Source organism: Thermobia domestica, chromosome 18 (assembly GCF_964235325.1).
Source record: "Thermobia domestica chromosome 18, izTheDome1.hap1.1, whole genome shotgun sequence".
NCBI lineage: Eukaryota > Metazoa > Arthropoda > Insecta > Zygentoma > Lepismatidae > Thermobia > Thermobia domestica.
In genome coordinates, this window is record NC_137471.1 from 37,440,640 (window position 1) to 37,460,404 (window position 19,765).

General features: G+C 38.0%; 1 protein-coding gene across 4 annotated transcripts in view; it reads right to left on the minus strand.

The window, feature by feature from the left end:
• Positions 1-19,765, minus strand: part of Hyccin (PI4KA lipid kinase complex subunit hyccin) — a 122,819-nt gene that overhangs the window by 56,231 nt on the left and 46,823 nt on the right. For all 4 annotated transcript variants that reach the window (XM_081745152.1, XM_081745151.1, XM_081745153.1 and 1 more), the window contains 2 exons: positions 13,863-14,080; positions 10,411-10,557 (listed from right to left, as the gene is read on the minus strand). In XM_081745152.1, coding sequence (XP_081601278.1) covers positions 10,411-10,557; positions 13,863-14,080 — 365 coding nt within the window. The remainder of the gene's footprint in view (positions 1-10,410; positions 10,558-13,862; positions 14,081-19,765) is intronic.

Genomic DNA, 19,765 nt, shown 5'->3' on the forward strand with positions numbered 1-19,765 from the left:
TCGTTTATATAATTTTTATTCTCCTTTAGTTATATTTATTTTATTATAAAATCTGTTATTTCCATTCTGCGCTCTAATGCGTAGTATGGAATGACCAATCCGAAAGTGAGAGGGCTGTGGAGAGCCCCCTCTGGTTCACCTTTTCTTTGTACTACGAACTGCAAACATGGCCGTGGTGTGGTAAAAAGCACGATTGTCCATAATTTGGATATTAATTTACAGTAAACCATGTAATAAGTGGTCGTTATTTTATTATAGATATCCTCTTAAGTCTCGCTGTGGTTAAACAATATATTGGAAGAATAAATACGTGGTAATTTAAAAAAAAAGGATTCGTCTAAAATTTGTTCAGCGTATGTGTGTCTGACGTATTACTGGTTACTGTCATACTTGCTTTTGTGGAATTTAAATGTTCCTGAACTGTCAATGGACAAACGGTTCTCATTCAAATTTGTTGAAGTTTCTTGAGTAATTCGTCGCATATTCAACCTGTGCGTTTTAGAGTATGGCTAAGATTGGTTAAATATTTCCTAACTGTTAATGTAACAAAAGCTAAAGTTCAAAAATCCCTTTTTGTGCTGTCTCCAAAACTAAACTCGATTAATGTATGGCCTCCTTCTCTTAACGTTATAAATTTCCGTCCACCCTTACTACGTTTTCTTGGCAAGGGACTTCGTCCTATATTACTTGTTGTCAGCTCAGCCTGCCTCTCCGGAATTTAATGTGTCTAACTGTGGTCGCTGTTATAAAAATAAACATTGCAGCAGCTTTGCAGTAATTGTTGGTCTACCTGGTGAAAATAACAGTAAAACGTATGCTTTGCTGTTAACCAAGGAGGGGGTGTAATCAATCCACGCCAAGGTTATAGCTGTACACATGGTAAAATGTTGGAAAAGTCGTCAAGACCGGTCGCCACCCTGGAGTGCTGTTTCACAGTGTTTCCTCAGTGTCCCTATTCGTAAAGTAAAACCACGGTCGGGTGAGCTTTGGTAACTGTCTACTAGGTAAATATGTCTATTTCCTTTTATTCCGTCTGGTAAAAAAACTGGTATCATCCGGAAAGTTGCGGAAAAAATTATCCACCGTTTATAGTTGTCCAAATTGTTTTAAATATAACATCTAACGTCATATTAATATCTTCGTGTGTTCATTATCTTACTACAAATTACTTATAAACAAACAATAATATACATTCAATAATTCTCAGTTTTCTTGGTGTATACATATATATATATTATCCAAATCAGTTTATAATGTCCATAATATTGTCCAAAATGAGTTTTGTCCGTAATATATCCAAGTAAACAAAAATAAGTCTCTATCCAGTAAGTTAAATCATACGCCAACAAAATAATCTAATATCAAAACCATTTCTCTCTTGCTCTAAATAAAAAAATCATCTCTTAAAATTGTCTAAATGTATAATATATTACTCGCTACCATCTAGCACATATATATTAGCAACAAATATTCCATGTTGTCTATTCTCTCAGGTATTCTATTTAATAAATTAAAAATTAATTAGCAATGGCTAATTTACGTCTATCTAGCAGTGGGCATTTCGTATTGTTTATCAATAACTATATACATAAGTATATCTATATAATTTACAATCTAAGCATTAAGTCGCCACACCCCAAGTTTGCATTCTCAAGTTGTCCTGTTATGTTTAATTGTAATGTTGCTCACTAAATCAGTGAGGCACATTAAAACGGTGGGTGTACGATACCACTCGTACTTCAATGCGAAAGTGTCAAAAGTCAAGTCTAAATTTCACTAGCTGGTTTTGTGTTCCCCATAATGTACTACAAAGTTTAATATTATTACCGCCGCTGCTAATAATAAATGTCAAGGAAAATGCCCTCTTAGCAATTGAATGCGGATAAAGTAAAAAAATTATGTACTAAAAAAAAAAAATTAATCTACGGAGCCGTAGGTCTCTTCTTTACAATAAAATGTTCACAAGTGGTAATGTAATTAATAATTTTCCTTTGGTAAAATAGCCTACCAAAAACTTTATGCTATTGTCTAAAAAAGTAAACAACTCTCTTTACTGTTAGTACAGTGCGGCTTAATTTATATTGTTATTTACCTTTGAATTGTGTTGGCGTTAAAAGGTTTAAGAAACTTAAACAAAATACAAAAATTTTTTTTTTCCCTAAATCTAACTATCCACAATCATAAATGTCAATAAAAGTCTTTTTGTTATACGTTTATTACAAAAAAAGTTAAATAAACAAAAATGCAAAATATATGGTGTTATCCTAAATAATTTTTTTTCTTTCTTTTCCTCATCTTTTCCCTAGCATTAACAACGCAAGTAGTATACAAAAATCTAAAATAAGTAGCGTTGTGTTTACTGGTCTATAAATTATAGTGTAAAAAAAATAACAGCAACCCAATGTTTTTTTTTTTCTTTTCCTTCGTTCTTTTAATGTCAGCTACAAATACAAATTCAAAATAATATAAAACGCAAAATAACACTTTTCAAGTTCAGTTCCCATAGCCAAAATTAGTCACTTTTCAAACATGACATTTGATGATCTCGTCCATTTTCCAGCTAGCGACATCTATTAGCGTTACTGCCTCCTATTACGAATAAGCGTGATGCACTAACAATGTTTGGCTTTTACAAACAAGGTAATAAGAAACTTGAAGTAGAGTTAATCCGTTGAAGATGTAAGAACTCAATGGGTCATAACAGTTCATTAGCTGAGCGGTCACTGCTCTAAACACCTAATATTCTCTTTCGGAATGGCCTTCCTCTGTAACCCTTTCGTTTTAATTTAAAAAAAAAAAATCTCCTGTCACTCACTCTATTTGTACGTTTGTGCAGTATTGAAAATTAGCTGCAGTCACGTGATACTTATTTTTAATAAGTTTCTCCACACTTAATATATCTTTGCCCCCAAATCAATAATTTTACCCACCTAAACCGAAACACGCATGCCTTATGTTAACGTTTGGACCATCCTCAACAAAATATCCTCGTTTTGCGCCTGAAGAGAATATACATGAATACAATTGCTAATGAGTACACACAATACAAATGTGTACAACGAAGAGATACACATAACATGACATTTGACGACCTAGTCCCATTTTTCAGTCAGATGGGAATTTTTGACATGTTCTGTGTCACGGGCTAATCGTCATATTTTGGCTTCTCGCCAAGAAAGAAAGAGAAAAGGAAACAACGGATGCATTCATAACAAGATTACTTTAATCTGATTATAACTAAGCACTACATAACTTGCATGGTCTACAGCTATTCAACGATTCTTTTCTCTCTCTCTCTCTCATTGAAGTATCAGTTAAAAAGCATTCTGTGCCTTGTTACTACTAGCTGGTTTTAAATCATTTTTTTCTTTTCTCTCCTCTCCTACGAGGGTTCCTCACATATTACTTTCTCTTCTGCCAATAACAATGGAAACACAATATACCTACTACCATATGTGAAGCTGCTCTTGTCCTATTATTTTTCTCACAATAGACCAATTTATATTCATACGAGCAGTTCAGTTTAATACTTAAGCTACAGTTCTTAATGTGTCAATTGAAAAAGCCACAAGGGGGTGTCATATGGCTTATCTCAATAACTACGAGGGACGTTTCGAAAGTGTTTCGTTATTTTATTATTTTTTTTTTTCGCGGAAACTATATTGCCAAACACAAATACACCATGGCATCATGAACTATACACCTTGCGCCACTGACACTGAGACATTTGTCGTAGCGTGCAATCAGTTTGAACGAACCACTGGTAAAATTCTGTGCCCTGCGATGCAGGAATTGTTGTACAGCCTCCTCCACCCCAGCATTGTTTTGGAAGTGACATTCCAAGAGTGCGGCTTTCAATACACGGAACAGGTGAAAGTCTGATGGGGGCAAGGTATAGGCTGTAGGTATGGTGATCCAATCTCCCCCATCCAAAGCGACGAATCTGATCTGTGAGAGCCTTGCTGTGTGTGGTTTTGCGTTGTCGTCCAAGAGCACAACACCTTCACTTAAGAGCCCTGGTCTCTTTCGTGGGATGGCGGACCTGAGTTTGGCGAGGGTGTCGCAGTAGCGTGCCGCATTAATGGTCCCTTCATGGAGGAAATCAAGGAAAATCACACTTTTCGCGTCCCATAACCTTGCCTGAGGAGAGTGACACTTTGAATATTTTCCTCCCTGGTGAACTGGAATGCTTCCTTGTCATTGAGGCGGCCTTGGTTTCTGGGGTAAAGTGGTGTACCCGTATCTCATCACCTGTGATGATTCTGAACAGGAACTATTTTCCCTCTCGCGTGTACCGCATCAAGTATTTGACGCTCATTCCCATTCTTGCACTCCTGTGATCTGTGGTCAGGTTTCTCGGCACCCATCTTGCTGACACTTTTCGGTAACCCAACACATCATGGAGCATGTGATGGACCTGAGTACGACAAATATGCAGTGTGGACAACTCGTCTGACAATGTAAGGCGCCTGTCCGCTGACACCATGTCGTATACTCTAGTAATGTTGTTTCCATTCGTGGATGTGGAAGGACGCCCCATGTGCCTCCATTGGTGACCACGTTTCCGGCACACATCTGTCTGCCATCGTGGTTTTTATTCGAATAACCTCGGGTATGCCGGTCTGCTCCTTCTCTCTCTTCTTCGGCGGTTTGAGCATGTCATTCCATCTCCTCTGACACTCCTTCCGTTGTTGAACCAGCAATGGCTGTAGTTTCTTATGGAGATTGATTGTTTCACCTAGTATACCATCATAATTTTCAAAACAAATGACGAAACTCACTTTCGGAACGTTCCTCGTACCCAGACCTCTCATTGATTAACTTCCTGATCTTACAGATATAATTTTAAACTCCTATTCCTCATAGTATATTCAGTATCTGCAAACGGAAAGATTTAATTTGAAGCAATTAAAGGTGGATCAGAGTAAAGAGAAATACCAGACCAAAGTGTCGAATAGATATTCGGTTTTAGAAGGTTTGGAATGCACTAGTATTGAGGATACTTGAATTAAAATCAGGGCCAGGATTAAAATTTCAGAAACAGAAAAACAGGACATACGAAAATATATAGAAACAAACAATGGTTCGACTAGGAATGCACTAAGCTATTAGAGGAGAGAAAACAGACCAAACTGCGTTGGTTACAAAACTTTAACGATAGAACAGTATAAAATTTCGTGGATATCATGCGGGAAACTTCCACAACTTTTAGAGCAAAGAAATGCGATATTTCGAAAGCTAAAATTATTGCAGATAACAGTAAAAACAACAATATTCGGGACATGTATAAAGGCATCAACGAATTTAAGAAAGGTTATCAACGACGTACTAATAAAGGGCTGTTATAAAGTCCTTGCTACAAAACAAATGCTTATAACGTTTTTTCATAAATAATGATATTGCAGTGAAATAAATGCTAAGATTTTTATTGAGACTTACATTTTGTATCATCATCGCTAGAACTCTAGTTGGGCTCCGCTGACATCCATATATTCCTGCAACCTCCGTCGAAATCCGTGAATGCTATTCCGTCTAGAGTCGTCAGAAATTATTAATCACCTCACTAATCTTAGGTCCTGCAAGTCCTTTGGTTTTCCCGCATACACATGTGTCTCAACGTGACCCTATAACCAAAAATCGTAGGTGTCAAATCGGGGGACCTGGTAGGCCAAAGAGTGGGGCCTCTGCTTCCAATCCACCTGCCAGGTTGCTCACGGTCAAGGTAGTTCCAGACGACTTGTGCAAAATGTGGGGGGAAAGGCTCCGTCTTGCTGGTAGTGGATGCGATCCTTGATTCCCAACCTAATCAATTCACGGATCATGAAATTTGTAAGCATTTGAAGGTTTGTCTCCCCTGTTACAGTGTTTTCGTCAAAGAAAAACGGGTCTATGAGGTGGTCCATAGATACGGCACACCACACAATCACTTTCGAGCTGTCTCTTCCGTGCGTTTCATATTCATAAGATTTCAGTTCCCCAAAAAGACAGGTGTGCCTGTTTACTCTCCCTGAAACTTGGAAAGTTGCCTCACCTGAGAACATGAGTGACTGCAGAAGTTCCCTGTCATCATCCAGTCGTTTCAGCATCAGTTCACAGAATTCCAGTCTCGTGTCTTGATCATCTGCCAGTTCATGCACTAATTTAATCTTGTACGATTTGGCTTTCAAATGTTTACGCATTATCTTGCGCGTTGTTCACCGAGGGATTCCCAACTCCAGCGACTGCCGTGGAATCGGTTTTCTTGTGACTTCTCTCCAGGTTGTCAGCAACCCTTCACACCATCTTTGGGCTCACTGGCGGCCGACCATTTCTTTGCATACCACAAACACTCCCGATAGCCAGAAACTTGCTGTACCAACTCTTTATACTCCTGACATCAGGAGGCACTTTTTTTGTACACTCGTCTAAAGTTTCATTGTACCAACTCACCTGATTTCACTTCTGCATACCAACAAACACACACACTATACTTTCTCTTGTACCGTCGTCATTTTCATGACTTTTGTTTCTCAGCAGTGCTGCCAACCTCATTATTGTGATAGTATTGCCAACCAAAAATTTACAGATCATCGCACACTTTAAAATGTATTTTACTGCAGTATCATTATTTTCTAAAAATAGTTATAAGTATTTGTTTTATAGCAAGGACTTTACAACAATCCTGTATACTAAAGAAAGCGGGCTATCAGCGTCACTAATACGGATGATATTGTAATGATTTTGGTAGAGTCAATAATGGACCGAGATTTTATCCCCTTCACCAATTTATTAAAATTTGATGAATACAAAACGTCTTTGATTTACAAAGAGCAAAATAGTGTCTATCTTGTTAATGTCCAAGTAAGAGGAGAATAGGTGTTTTGCACGGTGCCCCTTCTCTCAAGGCAGTCTCCAAGGCACCTGCCGGTTCCAGTGAGTCTTGAAGGATAGCCCCTTCAGCTTAAGGCAGCTTCGCGAGGCTTGGTTGTAGAAAGGACCCCTAGTCCAGTGCGACCTCAGGGCGGTGCAGGTGATTTGATCAGTTGGACGACTGATGCTGGGTCCCTCGGTGGTCCTCCTTTTATTTGTCCTCTTCGGGTCCTTCCGTGAGGTCCATCTTCTTTCGGCGTTCCTCGGTGTCCTTCGTGTCGGCTTCTTGTCTGCTAGGTTGTTTATAATCAATAGCACGTGTTGAGTTGACACGTGCGTCTGTCGTGATGTGGGGATCCTTACAATATTTTAATTTCTTCGACAATCTGCTCAACACGTAGACAAAAATAATGCTCGTGGAGAAAGTGAAATACACAGCACAAACCGTATATTCCAGAGTCGAATCGAACAGAAAAAAAGTAATATAAAGAAATTAAAGAAACTCAAATCTCTGGGTGTACATAAAATTCCTCCTGAGTTAATTTTAGATAGAGAAGGAAGACTGTGTAATGACACACACAAACTCACTCTCCTAATCTTAAACAAGCAGGAATTATCACATGAATGGAAAGAATTAATCACTGTTCCAATTTACAAAAAAGGCGCCAAAACTGATTGTATTAACCATAAAGGCATCTCTCTCTTTTGTCAAAATCTTATAAAAGTCCTAATATTCTTACAGTTTATTCGTAGACGCTTCGACGAAGGCTTATCATTATTAGTGATAATTAAAGAAATACTTATATTAAATAGTGGATTGACATAATGCTGATCTTACGCCTTGGGAAAAACTATTATATTAAACTTCATTAGCAGCAAAACACAACTGAAAATTTTACTCCAATAAACACTTGAAGGGTTGGTAAAGTTCCGAGTCACATAATAGTTTCCTCCTTTTTATGTCTTTGGTTAAATAATCGTGGATGAGGAACTTAGTATTTTAATTCTGCACTCATAATCTAGAAAGCTTACTGGGGCTCAAATTATCAAAATCAACTGACCCTCTATTATAAAAACCTTTGAACTTCACTATCCGTAATCCAATGGTATAAACGTAGAAACACAGTTGTAAATCACAATGCTAAATTTCAAACAGCCTCTCCACTCTTTGTGGTCTCAAAGAATGTTTTCTTCTTGTTTGTGATACGGAATTTCACCAACCCTTCAGGTGATTCATTGGAGTAAAAAACTTAAGTTGTGTTTTGTAGTTAACAAAGTTAAATATTGGTTTTACCTTACATTTAGCAATTTGTAAGTATTAAGAATACGGTTGGTTAAACGGAATTCAAACTTATCTTTTAAAGGTACGCAGCCTATCAGTTCATTTAGTAATTTTAACAATTATTATTTCTTTATCTTTGATTCTACCGAATTTGTGCACCGTGCAAAAGGAGGCAAACAATTAACCAGTCATGCTATGGATTGTTTTCTAGCGATTGCAGGAGGGCGTACGAGGAGGGGAGTCTGGTATGCCAAGAATTGGATTTTGGATTTTGTATCACGATCACTGTGCCTTCTCAAATCACCATCTGCTACCTCCCCCCCCCCCTTGTCTTTCAAAATTGAAGGTGCTATTCAAAGGGAAGAGATTTGACATTATATAAGAAATTCAAGACATGAGAATAAAATTCTTAAGGCTTCCCAAGAAGGATTTCTACGAATGCTTCCATAAACGGGAACATGGATGGAGTCGCTGTGTTCAGTCAGCAGAAACGTAGTTCGGACATCCATCTAAATAATCTGTATTGTCATTCTTACATTACATTCTCAATCTTGGTGCGTGCGGTTCCGGGTTCGATTCACAGTGAGGATACTCGGCCGAAAAAGTATAAAAAGGTTTTCAGGCCATCCATTCCGAGTGAGACTTTCCTGGGGTTTCCTCATTCACGCCAGGCAAATGCCGGGGTGGTACCTAAAATATAGGTCCCAGACCGTTTCCTTCCCTTTCTTTCTCCGGATAGTGTGCTCGCCGAGGGACGTCATCCCTCACACGTGACGGGCTAACAGAGCCATAGATGCCGAAAGCCCAGAAATTAATTCCTAATCCTAATCCTAGTGACGGCCTAACATGGCCATAGATGCCGAAAGCCCAGAAATTAATTCCTAATCCTAATCCTAGTGACGGCCTAACATGGCCATAGATGCCGAAAGCCCAGAAATTAATTCCTAATCCTAATCCTAGTGACGGCCTAACATGGCCATAGATGCCGAAAGCCCAGAAAACTAATTCCTAATCCTAATCCTAGTGATGGCCTAACATGGCCATAGATGCCGAAAGCCCAGAAATTAATTCCTAATCCTAATCCTAGTGACGGCCTAACATGGCCATAGATGCTGAAAGACCAGAAATCTAATTCCTAATCCTAATCCTAGTGACGGCCTAACATGGCCATAGATGCCGAAAGCCCAGAAATCTAATTCCTAATCCTAATCCTAGTGACGGCCTAACATGGCCATAGATGCCGAAAGCCCAGAAATCTAATTCCTAATCCTAATCCTAGTGACGGCCTAACATGGCCATAGATGCTGAAAGCCCAGAAATCTAATTCCTAATCCTAATCCTAGTGACGGCCTAACATGGCCATAGATGCCGAAAGCTCAGAAATTAATTCCTAATCCTAATCCTAGTGACGGCCTAACATGGCCATAGATGCCGAAAGCCCAGAAATTAATTCCTAATCCTAATCCTAGTGACGGCCTAACATGGCCATAGATGCCGAAAGCCCAGAAAACTAATTCCTAATCCTAATCCTAGTGATGGCCTAACATGGCCATAGATGCCGAAAGCCCAGAAATTAATTCCTAATCCTAATCCTAGTGACGGCCTAACATGGCCATAGATGCTGAAAGACCAGAAATCTAATTCCTAATCCTAATCCTAGTGACGGCCTAACATGGCCATAGATGCCGAAAGCCCAGAAATCTAATTCCTAATCCTAATCCTAGTGACGGCCTAACATGGCCATAGATGCCGAAAGCCCAGAAATCTAATTCCTAATCCTAATCCTAGTGACGGCCTAACATGGCCATAGATGCTGAAAGACCAGAAATCTAATTCCTAATCCTAATCCTAGTGACGGCCTAACATGGCCATGGATGCCGAAAGCTCAGAAATTAATTCCTAATCCTAATCCTAGTGACGGCCTAACATGGCCATAGATGCCGAAAGCCCAGAAATTAATTCCTAATCCTAATCCTAGTGACGGCCTAACATGGCCATAGATGCTGAAAGCCCAGAAATCTAATTCCTAATCCTAATCCTAGTGACGGCCTAACATGGCCATAGATGCCGAAAGCCCAGAAAACTAATTCCTAATCCTAATCCTACAATCTCAATCTTAAATCTTCCCAAAATAGTGTATTAAAGTATTAATTACATAGTTAAATACTAGGAACAGTATACAAGTTAATTGAGAAATGACCTGCTTGAATGAAAGATTTAAGTGTTGTTCGTTATGAACAGACTTTAGCAATACTTCGTTATAGATTAACTTTACTTACATGGCAAAATAAACAGCATGCAGCAGCTCCAGAAGAAACTGCGATGTTACTGGAATTCTTGGCAGCAAACGAGGAACATAGCTAGAATCGCTACCATACGAAGATCGCTGATGATGGCCGGGCTTATTGAATCCTTGTGTTACTAACCTGAAACGAGGAAGAATTATTATTTCATTTGTCCATAGAAAGTAATTAAATAAATAACAACTGTATACTCATGAACGAGATATATTATATTGTTCTAAGCTCTACGTTTTATTTATTTAGCCGAGAACACTTCTGTTGCTTTCGATTGGCAACAAGAGAGAAGAAATAGGGAGTATGGTGATCGTGAGGAAATGGAACACATTTCACTGGATTTGCTCATTTCGTGGCCTCTACACGCCATATTATATATACATTATGATTAACTAACTCTATGGCCTATGGAACCCGGAGCTTCAGTGCCGCGTTCACAAAAGCTCTCCACTGACTTCTATCCTTAGCTAATTGCATCCAGTTTCTACTTTGTATTCCTATCTCTGCGAGATCCATCTTAATATTGTCCTCCCATCTGCGCCTAGGTCTTCCTAATGGTCGTTTTCCTATGGGTCTACCAGTCACGACTTTCAAAGCGTTTCTACTTTCTTCCATTCTAGCTACATGACCTGCCCACCTAAGCCTCCTAGACTTGACGACCCTAACAATGTTGGGTAAACCGTATAAACTATGTAGTTCCTCGTTATGAAGCTTCCGCCATTCCCCATTCTCGTTCCTCTTGGGTCCGAATATTCTTCTCAGGATCCTGTTCTCAAATACTTTCAGTCTATGTTCTTCCCTCAGAGTAAGCGACCATGTTTCACAACCATACAGAACAACAGGCATGATTATCGTTTTATATATTTTAAGCTTCAAATTCCTCGACAGAATTCGCGACGACAAGAGATTTTGAACCGAATAGTAACACGAATTCCCTGCTTTTAGTCGACATTTAATTTCTTCGTGAATATGATTTTCGTCTGTTAATATTGATCCTAAATATTTGAAAGTATCCACTTTATCAAAAGCATTATTTAATATTTTAATGCCTCCACAATTTGCCGTATTACGGTCCCGACGTACTTCCATGTATTTAGTTTTCTCTGCATTTACTTCTAAACCCTATGTCCCTGCAAGCGTTTAATAAGATCTCTGCATTTATTTCTACTGTTCTCCTATCATCCCCTATTAAATTTACATCATCAGCATATGCCATAACCTGGTGAATGCCGTTCAACTCTAGGCCCTGGTTGCTATCTTTGATTTTCCTTATGGCGTATTCCAGCACAAAGTTAAATAATAATGGCGACAACGCATCTCCTTGTTTCAGGCCATTTTCGACGTGGAAGCTCGTGGACAAAAATTTTCCTACCCGGACTTTACTTTGGGATTCACTATACATTATGATTATAATATATAAGTACATAGATAGATATAGATAAATAATGTCTCCCGAAAGATTGTCCCTATGTGTATATATACACGCCAGTGATAAGAAATGCATATTTGACTTCCAGGTAAAGCTTTCGTTTGCATCGAATTTCTCTGGTTGTGCGTAGTAAACTGTGATACGGTACCGCTTAAATAATACGCAAATCATAACGTAAGAAGTAATGTCATATTGTTAAAGCACAAATTTAAATTTATTAAAATGCATATGTTCTGTTGTTGAAGTGCACAGTTCCAGTTGTTAAAGTGCAAATTTCCTCTTGTTTAAAAAAAAATCCTAATGTTGAAGTGTGCAGTTTCTATTGTTAAAATGCATACTCTCTTGTTAAAGCGCAAATTTCCTTTTGTTTTAACCCAAATTTCCTACTCTTAGAACTTAAATTTCTTATGGGTCAAAAGCAGTTTTCTAATTTTAAAACGTTAAAACATAATTCCCTACTGCGAAAATACACATATCCTGTTGTTAAAATTCCATTCTCTATTGTTAAAACATAAAATTTCTATTGCTACAACATAAATTTTCTGCTGTTAAAATAAAAATGTCATATTCTTAAAATGCACTTTTCTTATTGTTAAAACGCATATTCTTTATTGTAAAACGAATTATTAACCATGTCGATCCCGACGTCCCCCACAGAGGACACAAAATATGACGACATTATTATTGCTTTATAACTTTAAAATCCGACTAGCAACATTGAAAACTGTTTACAAGGGATGATCCATTTATGATTATCCCCTGTAAAAAGTTTTCAATGCTGCCAGTCTGATTTTAAAGTTGTAAAGAAATAATAATGTCGTCATATTTTATGTCCTCTGTGGGGGACGTCGGGATCGACATGGTTAAAAGGGGCACGGTGACTCAGTGGCAGAGAGCTTACCTTACCAATTCTTCATTCATCATTCACTTGCTTAAGTATCCGTCTCCTTTAGCCTAATAGAGCACGTTAAACTAAAAGATTTCATTTCATTTATAATTATTAAAACGTACATTTCTTATTCTTAAAACGCAAACTGCCTCCTCGTAAAACCTACAAAGCTTGACAATTAGTCGACAGTTGGTACTAACCTCACGAGCGACATTGTGAATATGGCATCACGTAATATAGAATATGCGCTAAACGTCATATACTACTATTAAAATCACTGGCATACACAAACAGTAGATTCCGGACTTTAACCCTCCTTCCTCCCTTCAACAAGATATTTTCAAAAATTAACATTTACCATATTAAGGTATGTATGCAAAACTCCTGAAACAATATTAATTTGGGAGCCTGAAACCCTTTCGTTAAAATTCTGCTTACGCTACTGGTTAAAATGCAAAACGAAACATTTTGTGAGGGATTTAAGACGAAAGGATTCTAAACATTTATATTTTATTGGCATTTTTATGTGTAACAACAAAAGGCATAAAATGATTAAATTACTTAATTAAAACAGCCTATTAAATATTTCTCAGCTATGTTTGGGGTATATAAGTTTTACGCTGTCACTTTCTGATCTATATAAGTTTTACGCTGTCACTTTCTGATCTATATAAGTTTTACCCTGTCACTTTCTGATCTATATAAGTTTTACGCTGTCACTTTCTGATCTATATAAGTTTTACGCTGTCACTTTCTGATCTATATAAATTTTACGCTGTCACTTTCTGATCTATATAAATTTTACGCTGTCACTTTCTGATCTATATAAGTTTCACGCTGTCACTTTCTGATCTATCATATTCCAGTGGATGTATAAAAGTCACAACTAACATAAAAATATATTGTTAAACAAAATTCCTTTAAGAACTTTTGCTTGCTAAACAGAACTTTTTAATAACTCCGACTTCAAGTACACATGCACTAACCGCTCCTAACTTATAGAATGTACGCAGTTTTCATCATTTGCGTGTATAAGTGGCAACCTTAATGTTGAATCGAATGCAATCTATTTACGAACGGAATACGATAATTAATAAGTTAAGAATGACTACTTACTTGGAAGCAACTTTACAAAGAGGCTCCATCGCTGACTTGGGCATAGGACTCAACTGCCTGTTGTAAACAAACATCAGGGCCGTCATCACTTTCAGTCTATTCTGCGCATTGAGAACCTCCACCTGAGGCGCTGGTCCCCATTTCACCAGCTTCGTATTACATTCTTCTAACCTTCGGAGGGCACTCTCTGTCAAGGAGCACGGGGCTAAACTCATGGGCTGAAACAATCATAAAAAGAAGTTGCTAAACTCATGGGCTGAAACAGTCATAAAAGTTGCTAACACACGGGCTTAAAGTCATAAAAAGTTGTTATACTCATGGGCTGAAAGTCATAAAATGAAGTTGCTACTCATGGGTCATAAAAAGAAGTTGCTACTCATGGGCTGAAACAAACATAAAAAGAAATTGCTAACTCATGGGCTGAAACAGTTATAAAAGTTAGTTCTTATAGATCATTCTCTTATTAATATTACAGGGTGCGGCAGAACCGACTCAGCTGTTTCTATCGATTACCGCGAGAGCTGTGGTGGGGGTAGGCAGTTGCACGTGGTCTGCCTTTATTCAGTCGTTGACCCCATTTCAGTAGCTAATATGCTCTGGACCGGTGCACATCGTGGTTTTGCCGTTCGCACTTATTATGAAAACAACAGATCTGTGATCGCTACACACCGAGCTTTTTGGCGACAGTTAAACATTCCACGCAAGGCACATTTTCATCTTAGTGGGTGCGTGAATAAGCAAAACTTTCGCTACTGGGCTGAAAGTAACCCCCGAATTATTCATGAAAGAGCGCAACATTCTTCTAAAGTCACAGTGTGGTGTGCCATATCACAATTTGGCGTGGTAGGCGCTTACTTTTTTGAGGAGAAAGGAGTGTCCGTGACAGTGAATTCCTCACGTTATGTTTCAATGTTGAAAAATTTTCTGCAACCCAGAATGGACGAGATTGTTGAAGAACATGGACTGGGGAACTTGTGGTTCCAACAGGATGGGGCTACTGCTCACACAGCTCGAATTTCACTTGATGTTTTGAGAGAAATGTTTCCGGGACGCCTCGTCTCTTTGAGGGGTGATGTCAAGTGGCCTGCGCGGTTACCAGATTTGAGCATTTGTGACTACTTTCTTTGGGGATATCTGAAGGAAAAGGTTTTCAAAAGCCGCCCTCACACCCTACCAGAGTTAAAACAGCGGACGAAGTGAATGCCATACCCCGCGATATGTGTGCAAGAGCTGCTCGAAACTTCAGGGATCGTCTACAATAATGTATTAATGCTAACGGCCGCCATCTTGAGGACATTATTTTCAAAACTAAATGAATGTAAAATGGTATATTGTACTAATTTAGAAAATAAAAACATTTTTTCTCTATATATCCAGATTTACTTTTTATTGCTCCTTAAAACTGCTTAGTTGGTTCTGCTGCACCCTGTAGAATAAAAGATTTTCTACTGGAGAGAGATTAAACCTGTCCAAGTTGGTACCGAACTCAAGAGTGATTGAGTGACTGATGTATCTGATATTAAGAGATAGCCTTTGGAAGCATTGTTACACAATTTGATGATAAGCCTTATAAAAGCTACTTCATATTCTGTGGATTTACATGTTATGTTAACGTCGTCATCAAAGGTTGACGAACAAGAACTAAAGTGTAGTTCTATGGGTTTAGTCACAGGGTGCTTGGATACTCTTTCACAAGTACGTGAAAATGTATGTGGACGTAAACCTTTTTGTAAATGTCACTATTGTCTTATTGGAATAAAATATAAATGTAGAATTGATTATAACTGATGTGTTGATTTACTTAGAAATCACTGTTTATAATGTCCTTTGCACTGGTCTACTAGTTAGCGCAAGTGTCTTTCACGCATGTAGTCTAGGGTTTGATTCCCGGTGGAAGAATATTAAATTTTGAATGCATTATAGTGGTTCAGATTCCACATTAAACTGTAGATTCATGTCCAATATAGCCTCGGTGCTGAAAAGGAGACGCTAAACTTCAACAAAAACAAGAACAATGTTATAACCTATCTGACGAGTTCGTATGTTGTATGTCGTTGTTGATTGAAAGAGTTGTCGGAAGGGAAGGGATGAGTTTTTTCCTTTTTTTTTTTTTTTTTTTTTGCATTACTTTATATATATATATATTCTTTGCTTTACTTTATAGAGTGGCCAGAACATACCAGAACAAGAAGTCAATACACAATGTCTATTTCTTGGTTTGTTGTGTTATGATACTGTTGAAGTGATTGTTGTGATTTGAAGTGGAAAATGAAAAAAAAAAAAAGTTATAAAGCATTCTGATATTAGGACTAAATATAAAATTTTAAAACTGTAGAAAATACAATAAGAGAGCGAACTCGTATTGCATTTCGTAAAACAACAAGACAGCTGATTGTGCGGTAAAAAGAAGTCCGAAAACTGTTCTTAAAATTAGTATATTTTACTCAATTATACTATTCAAAGTATGTGCACAACTTCACACTGTAGACCAGAGGTGTAGCGAAAAGGCCTGACGTGCTTAACCCTAATCCCTCTTAGTGTAGTGATATCAAAAATTGATTCTGCTAGTATGCAGTATATTCCATGGTCTCCGATAACATTTTTCTTATAATTTCTCACAAGTATTGTACAGTCATGTTAAAAACGAAACTTACTTCCCAGAACGTAAATTTAACCCTATATAAGATTTTAACAAATCCGTTATGTACTGAATTCTCTTGGAAGGAGGAGCTCTTTCTCATCAGCAAAAGCACCAAAACGTACCGTCTGAGGGCGCGGGTAAGATCAAAACAGAAACAGGTTGCTCAAATGTTTATTATTATTGTTATTTAATTTACTGACCTGCTTAGCTGAATCGTTATGGCACGTGACTTTTTTAGGCGTGGCTCCTGGTTCTACTCCCAATTGGACCACTAACATTTCTGCTGTTGACCCATCACCATAAAGGGCTGCGGAAGCTGAACGATAGAGCGCCTGATGTGTGGGGTTCCTGGTTTGATCCCACCTCGCACCAATTGGGCCTTGTGATGGACAACCACCATTGCGTAGGTTTTCTCGTGTTCTCCCGTTCCCTCCCACTTTCTTCGTTCCACCATTTCGTTCATTATCATCACCTCCCTTACCCTCCAAAGCATAATCCTGGGTCGTAAAACTGAAAGACTTCATTTTTTCATATCATGAGACAATTGGGGAACTACGTGAATTAAGAAGTAGCGAACTCAGGTCTAGAAAATCAGAAATAATGGCACCTGAGAGTTGATGCACTGACCGCGCATCATCACGTTGAAAGTGGTACATCTGGCTAGTCATAGCTCTTGATGGATTGTAGTGACAGTGAGTTGAGTACTTCTTTCAGTTAACTAATTTCATCAGTATTTCAAACCCTATGGCTATAAAGAAATAAATGCCTCGATGACAAAGGTACGGCTGCAGTGTGGTCTCCATATGAGGTAGGTATTGGTCTCATGTTAACCTATCAGGGAGGAAAACGGGACCTCATAAAACATTGCAGTGTATCCCACACCACACATTCACTAGAGAAACACTTTGATAGGGAGTTTCCACAACTATGTGGGGGTTTTCAAGATCAGTACATAGCTGCATGTCTGTTGATTGTATTGCTAAGATGGAAAGAGGCCTCATCGCTGAATAGAACGTCAGTCTCAAAATTAGGCTGCTGTATTCGTATCTACTAGAATCATTCACAGAACTCTTTTCTTCTGTCTGTTCACTCCCATGTAACTATTGTACCAAATGTATCTTGTGCAGATGACGGCCGCTATGGCTAGCCAGATGCAAATACGACACGGATTATCTAATAACAAATAATTCGGAATGTAGTATATTAGACACTTTTCATATAAAGGAAATAGAATTAGAGGAGATTGAGCAGGCTATTAAGGCGCTGAAACCTAAAATATCTTGTAGTATAGATGGCATTCCACCGTATGTGGTGAAGGGCTGTTTAGATATATTCAAGCATCCTCTCCATATTATCTTTAATATGTCCATTAAAACCAATATATTTCCGAATAAATGGAAAGAAGATCTCATTTGCTCTATTCCTAAATCCGGAAACAGGAATGAGATAGAGAACTTCAGACCCGTAGCCATCCTATCTCCCTTTGGCAAAGTTCTTGAAACCATATTATACAACGGAATTTTAAACCATATAAAGCCTGTCATATCTGAACATCAACACGGATTTTTAAGGAATAAATCAATCTAGCAATAGTAACGGATTACACAGCAAGAGAATTAGACAAAGGCGGTCAAGTGGACGTTATTTATACGGATTTCAACATAGTACGGCTTTCGACATAGTTAAACATGACGTGCTACTACAGAAATTGGTATTTTTTCAATTTTTCTAAAAGAGCAATAGAGTACTTCGCTTCCTACTTGTACAATCGAGAGCAAGCTGTCTCATACAAGGGATATATTACCACGAAATTTACCAGATTATCAGGTGTTCCTCAAGGATCCCATTTAGGTTCGCTATTATTTCTTGTAATTAATGATATTTCAACCTATGTTAAAAACTCTCACTTTCTGTTTGCCGATGATCTCAAATTATATTCTAAAATAAGCACAATGGATGACTGCACACAACTCGAGCAGGATTTACAGGGTGTTGGGCAATGGTGTGATAAAAAGAAACTGTCATTGAATATCTCTAAATGCAAGTCTTTATCATTCTCAAGGAAAGAAAATCCCATCAATTATCCGTATACAATTAATGGCATATCTCTGTGTAAACCAAATTCAGTTAAAGATTGAGGAGTAATTTTTGATTCAAATTTGACCTTCTCTCATCACATCGATGCAATCTCTAACGCTGCATTCAGAAACCTCGGCTTTATCTATAGAATGGGTAAAGAGTTTAGAAACGAGTCAACATTCATTAAACTTTATAATTTGTACGTAAGGTCCCGATTAGAATATCCGTGCGTTATTTGGACACCGAATGTAAATACATACTTACAAGCAATAGAAAACATACAATTTAAATTTCTAAAAATGCTTACGTACAAGAAAACAGCTTTCTATCCCAAACAGATTCCCTACGTAGACTTAGTAAGGAGTTTGAATTTCCTAACGTTGACGAATCGACGAAAGATGTTTGATTTACTATTTTTATATAAAGTATTAAATAATAAAATTGACTGTACAGAGCTACTCACGAGAGTATATTTGAGCGTTCCAACAGGCAGAACAAGACCAGGGAATACTGGTATATTTTTCTGTGATAGGGCACGAACAAATATTCTCAGTAAATCTCCGATATGGAGAATGTGTGACTCCTACAATGAATTAAGTCATAAAACTTATGTTTTAGATATATTCAGTATGTCAGAATATGTATTTAAAAATAGGATTATTACCGAGTACCTGACACTCGAAGTGAATTGATTAATTGTACGGATAAATGTATATATGTCTATGTATGTATTATACGACACTATAACTAGGCATTAAGCCTGTTGTGTTGTTTTCTAAATAAATAAATAAATACTGTTTACGTGACAAAATTCTGGAGACAGACCTATGCCTCATGCCAGCCTGTTGTGCAACCTTCTGTGTTGATCGTTCCGGACTGTCTGTCACCTTCGCAAGCATCCACATCAATTCTCATGGCACAGGAAGTTGCACTTCGTGGTCTTTAACTACGGGGCCTGTCTGTCACGCTGCCTGTGGCTTTGAATCATGCCATGAGTATCGAAATGAGCTGATGCGACGGTGCTTCCTGATTTGGATGACGCCTGTGATACCCTGCTGCTGGTTTCTCTTAACTCATTCCAGCTGCATGAAGGGGCACCATTTCAGCTTTTTCCTGCACTGAATACATTTCACTTCTTGAAAACACATATGTCACAAAGGGAACTGATACAACAGAACTACAC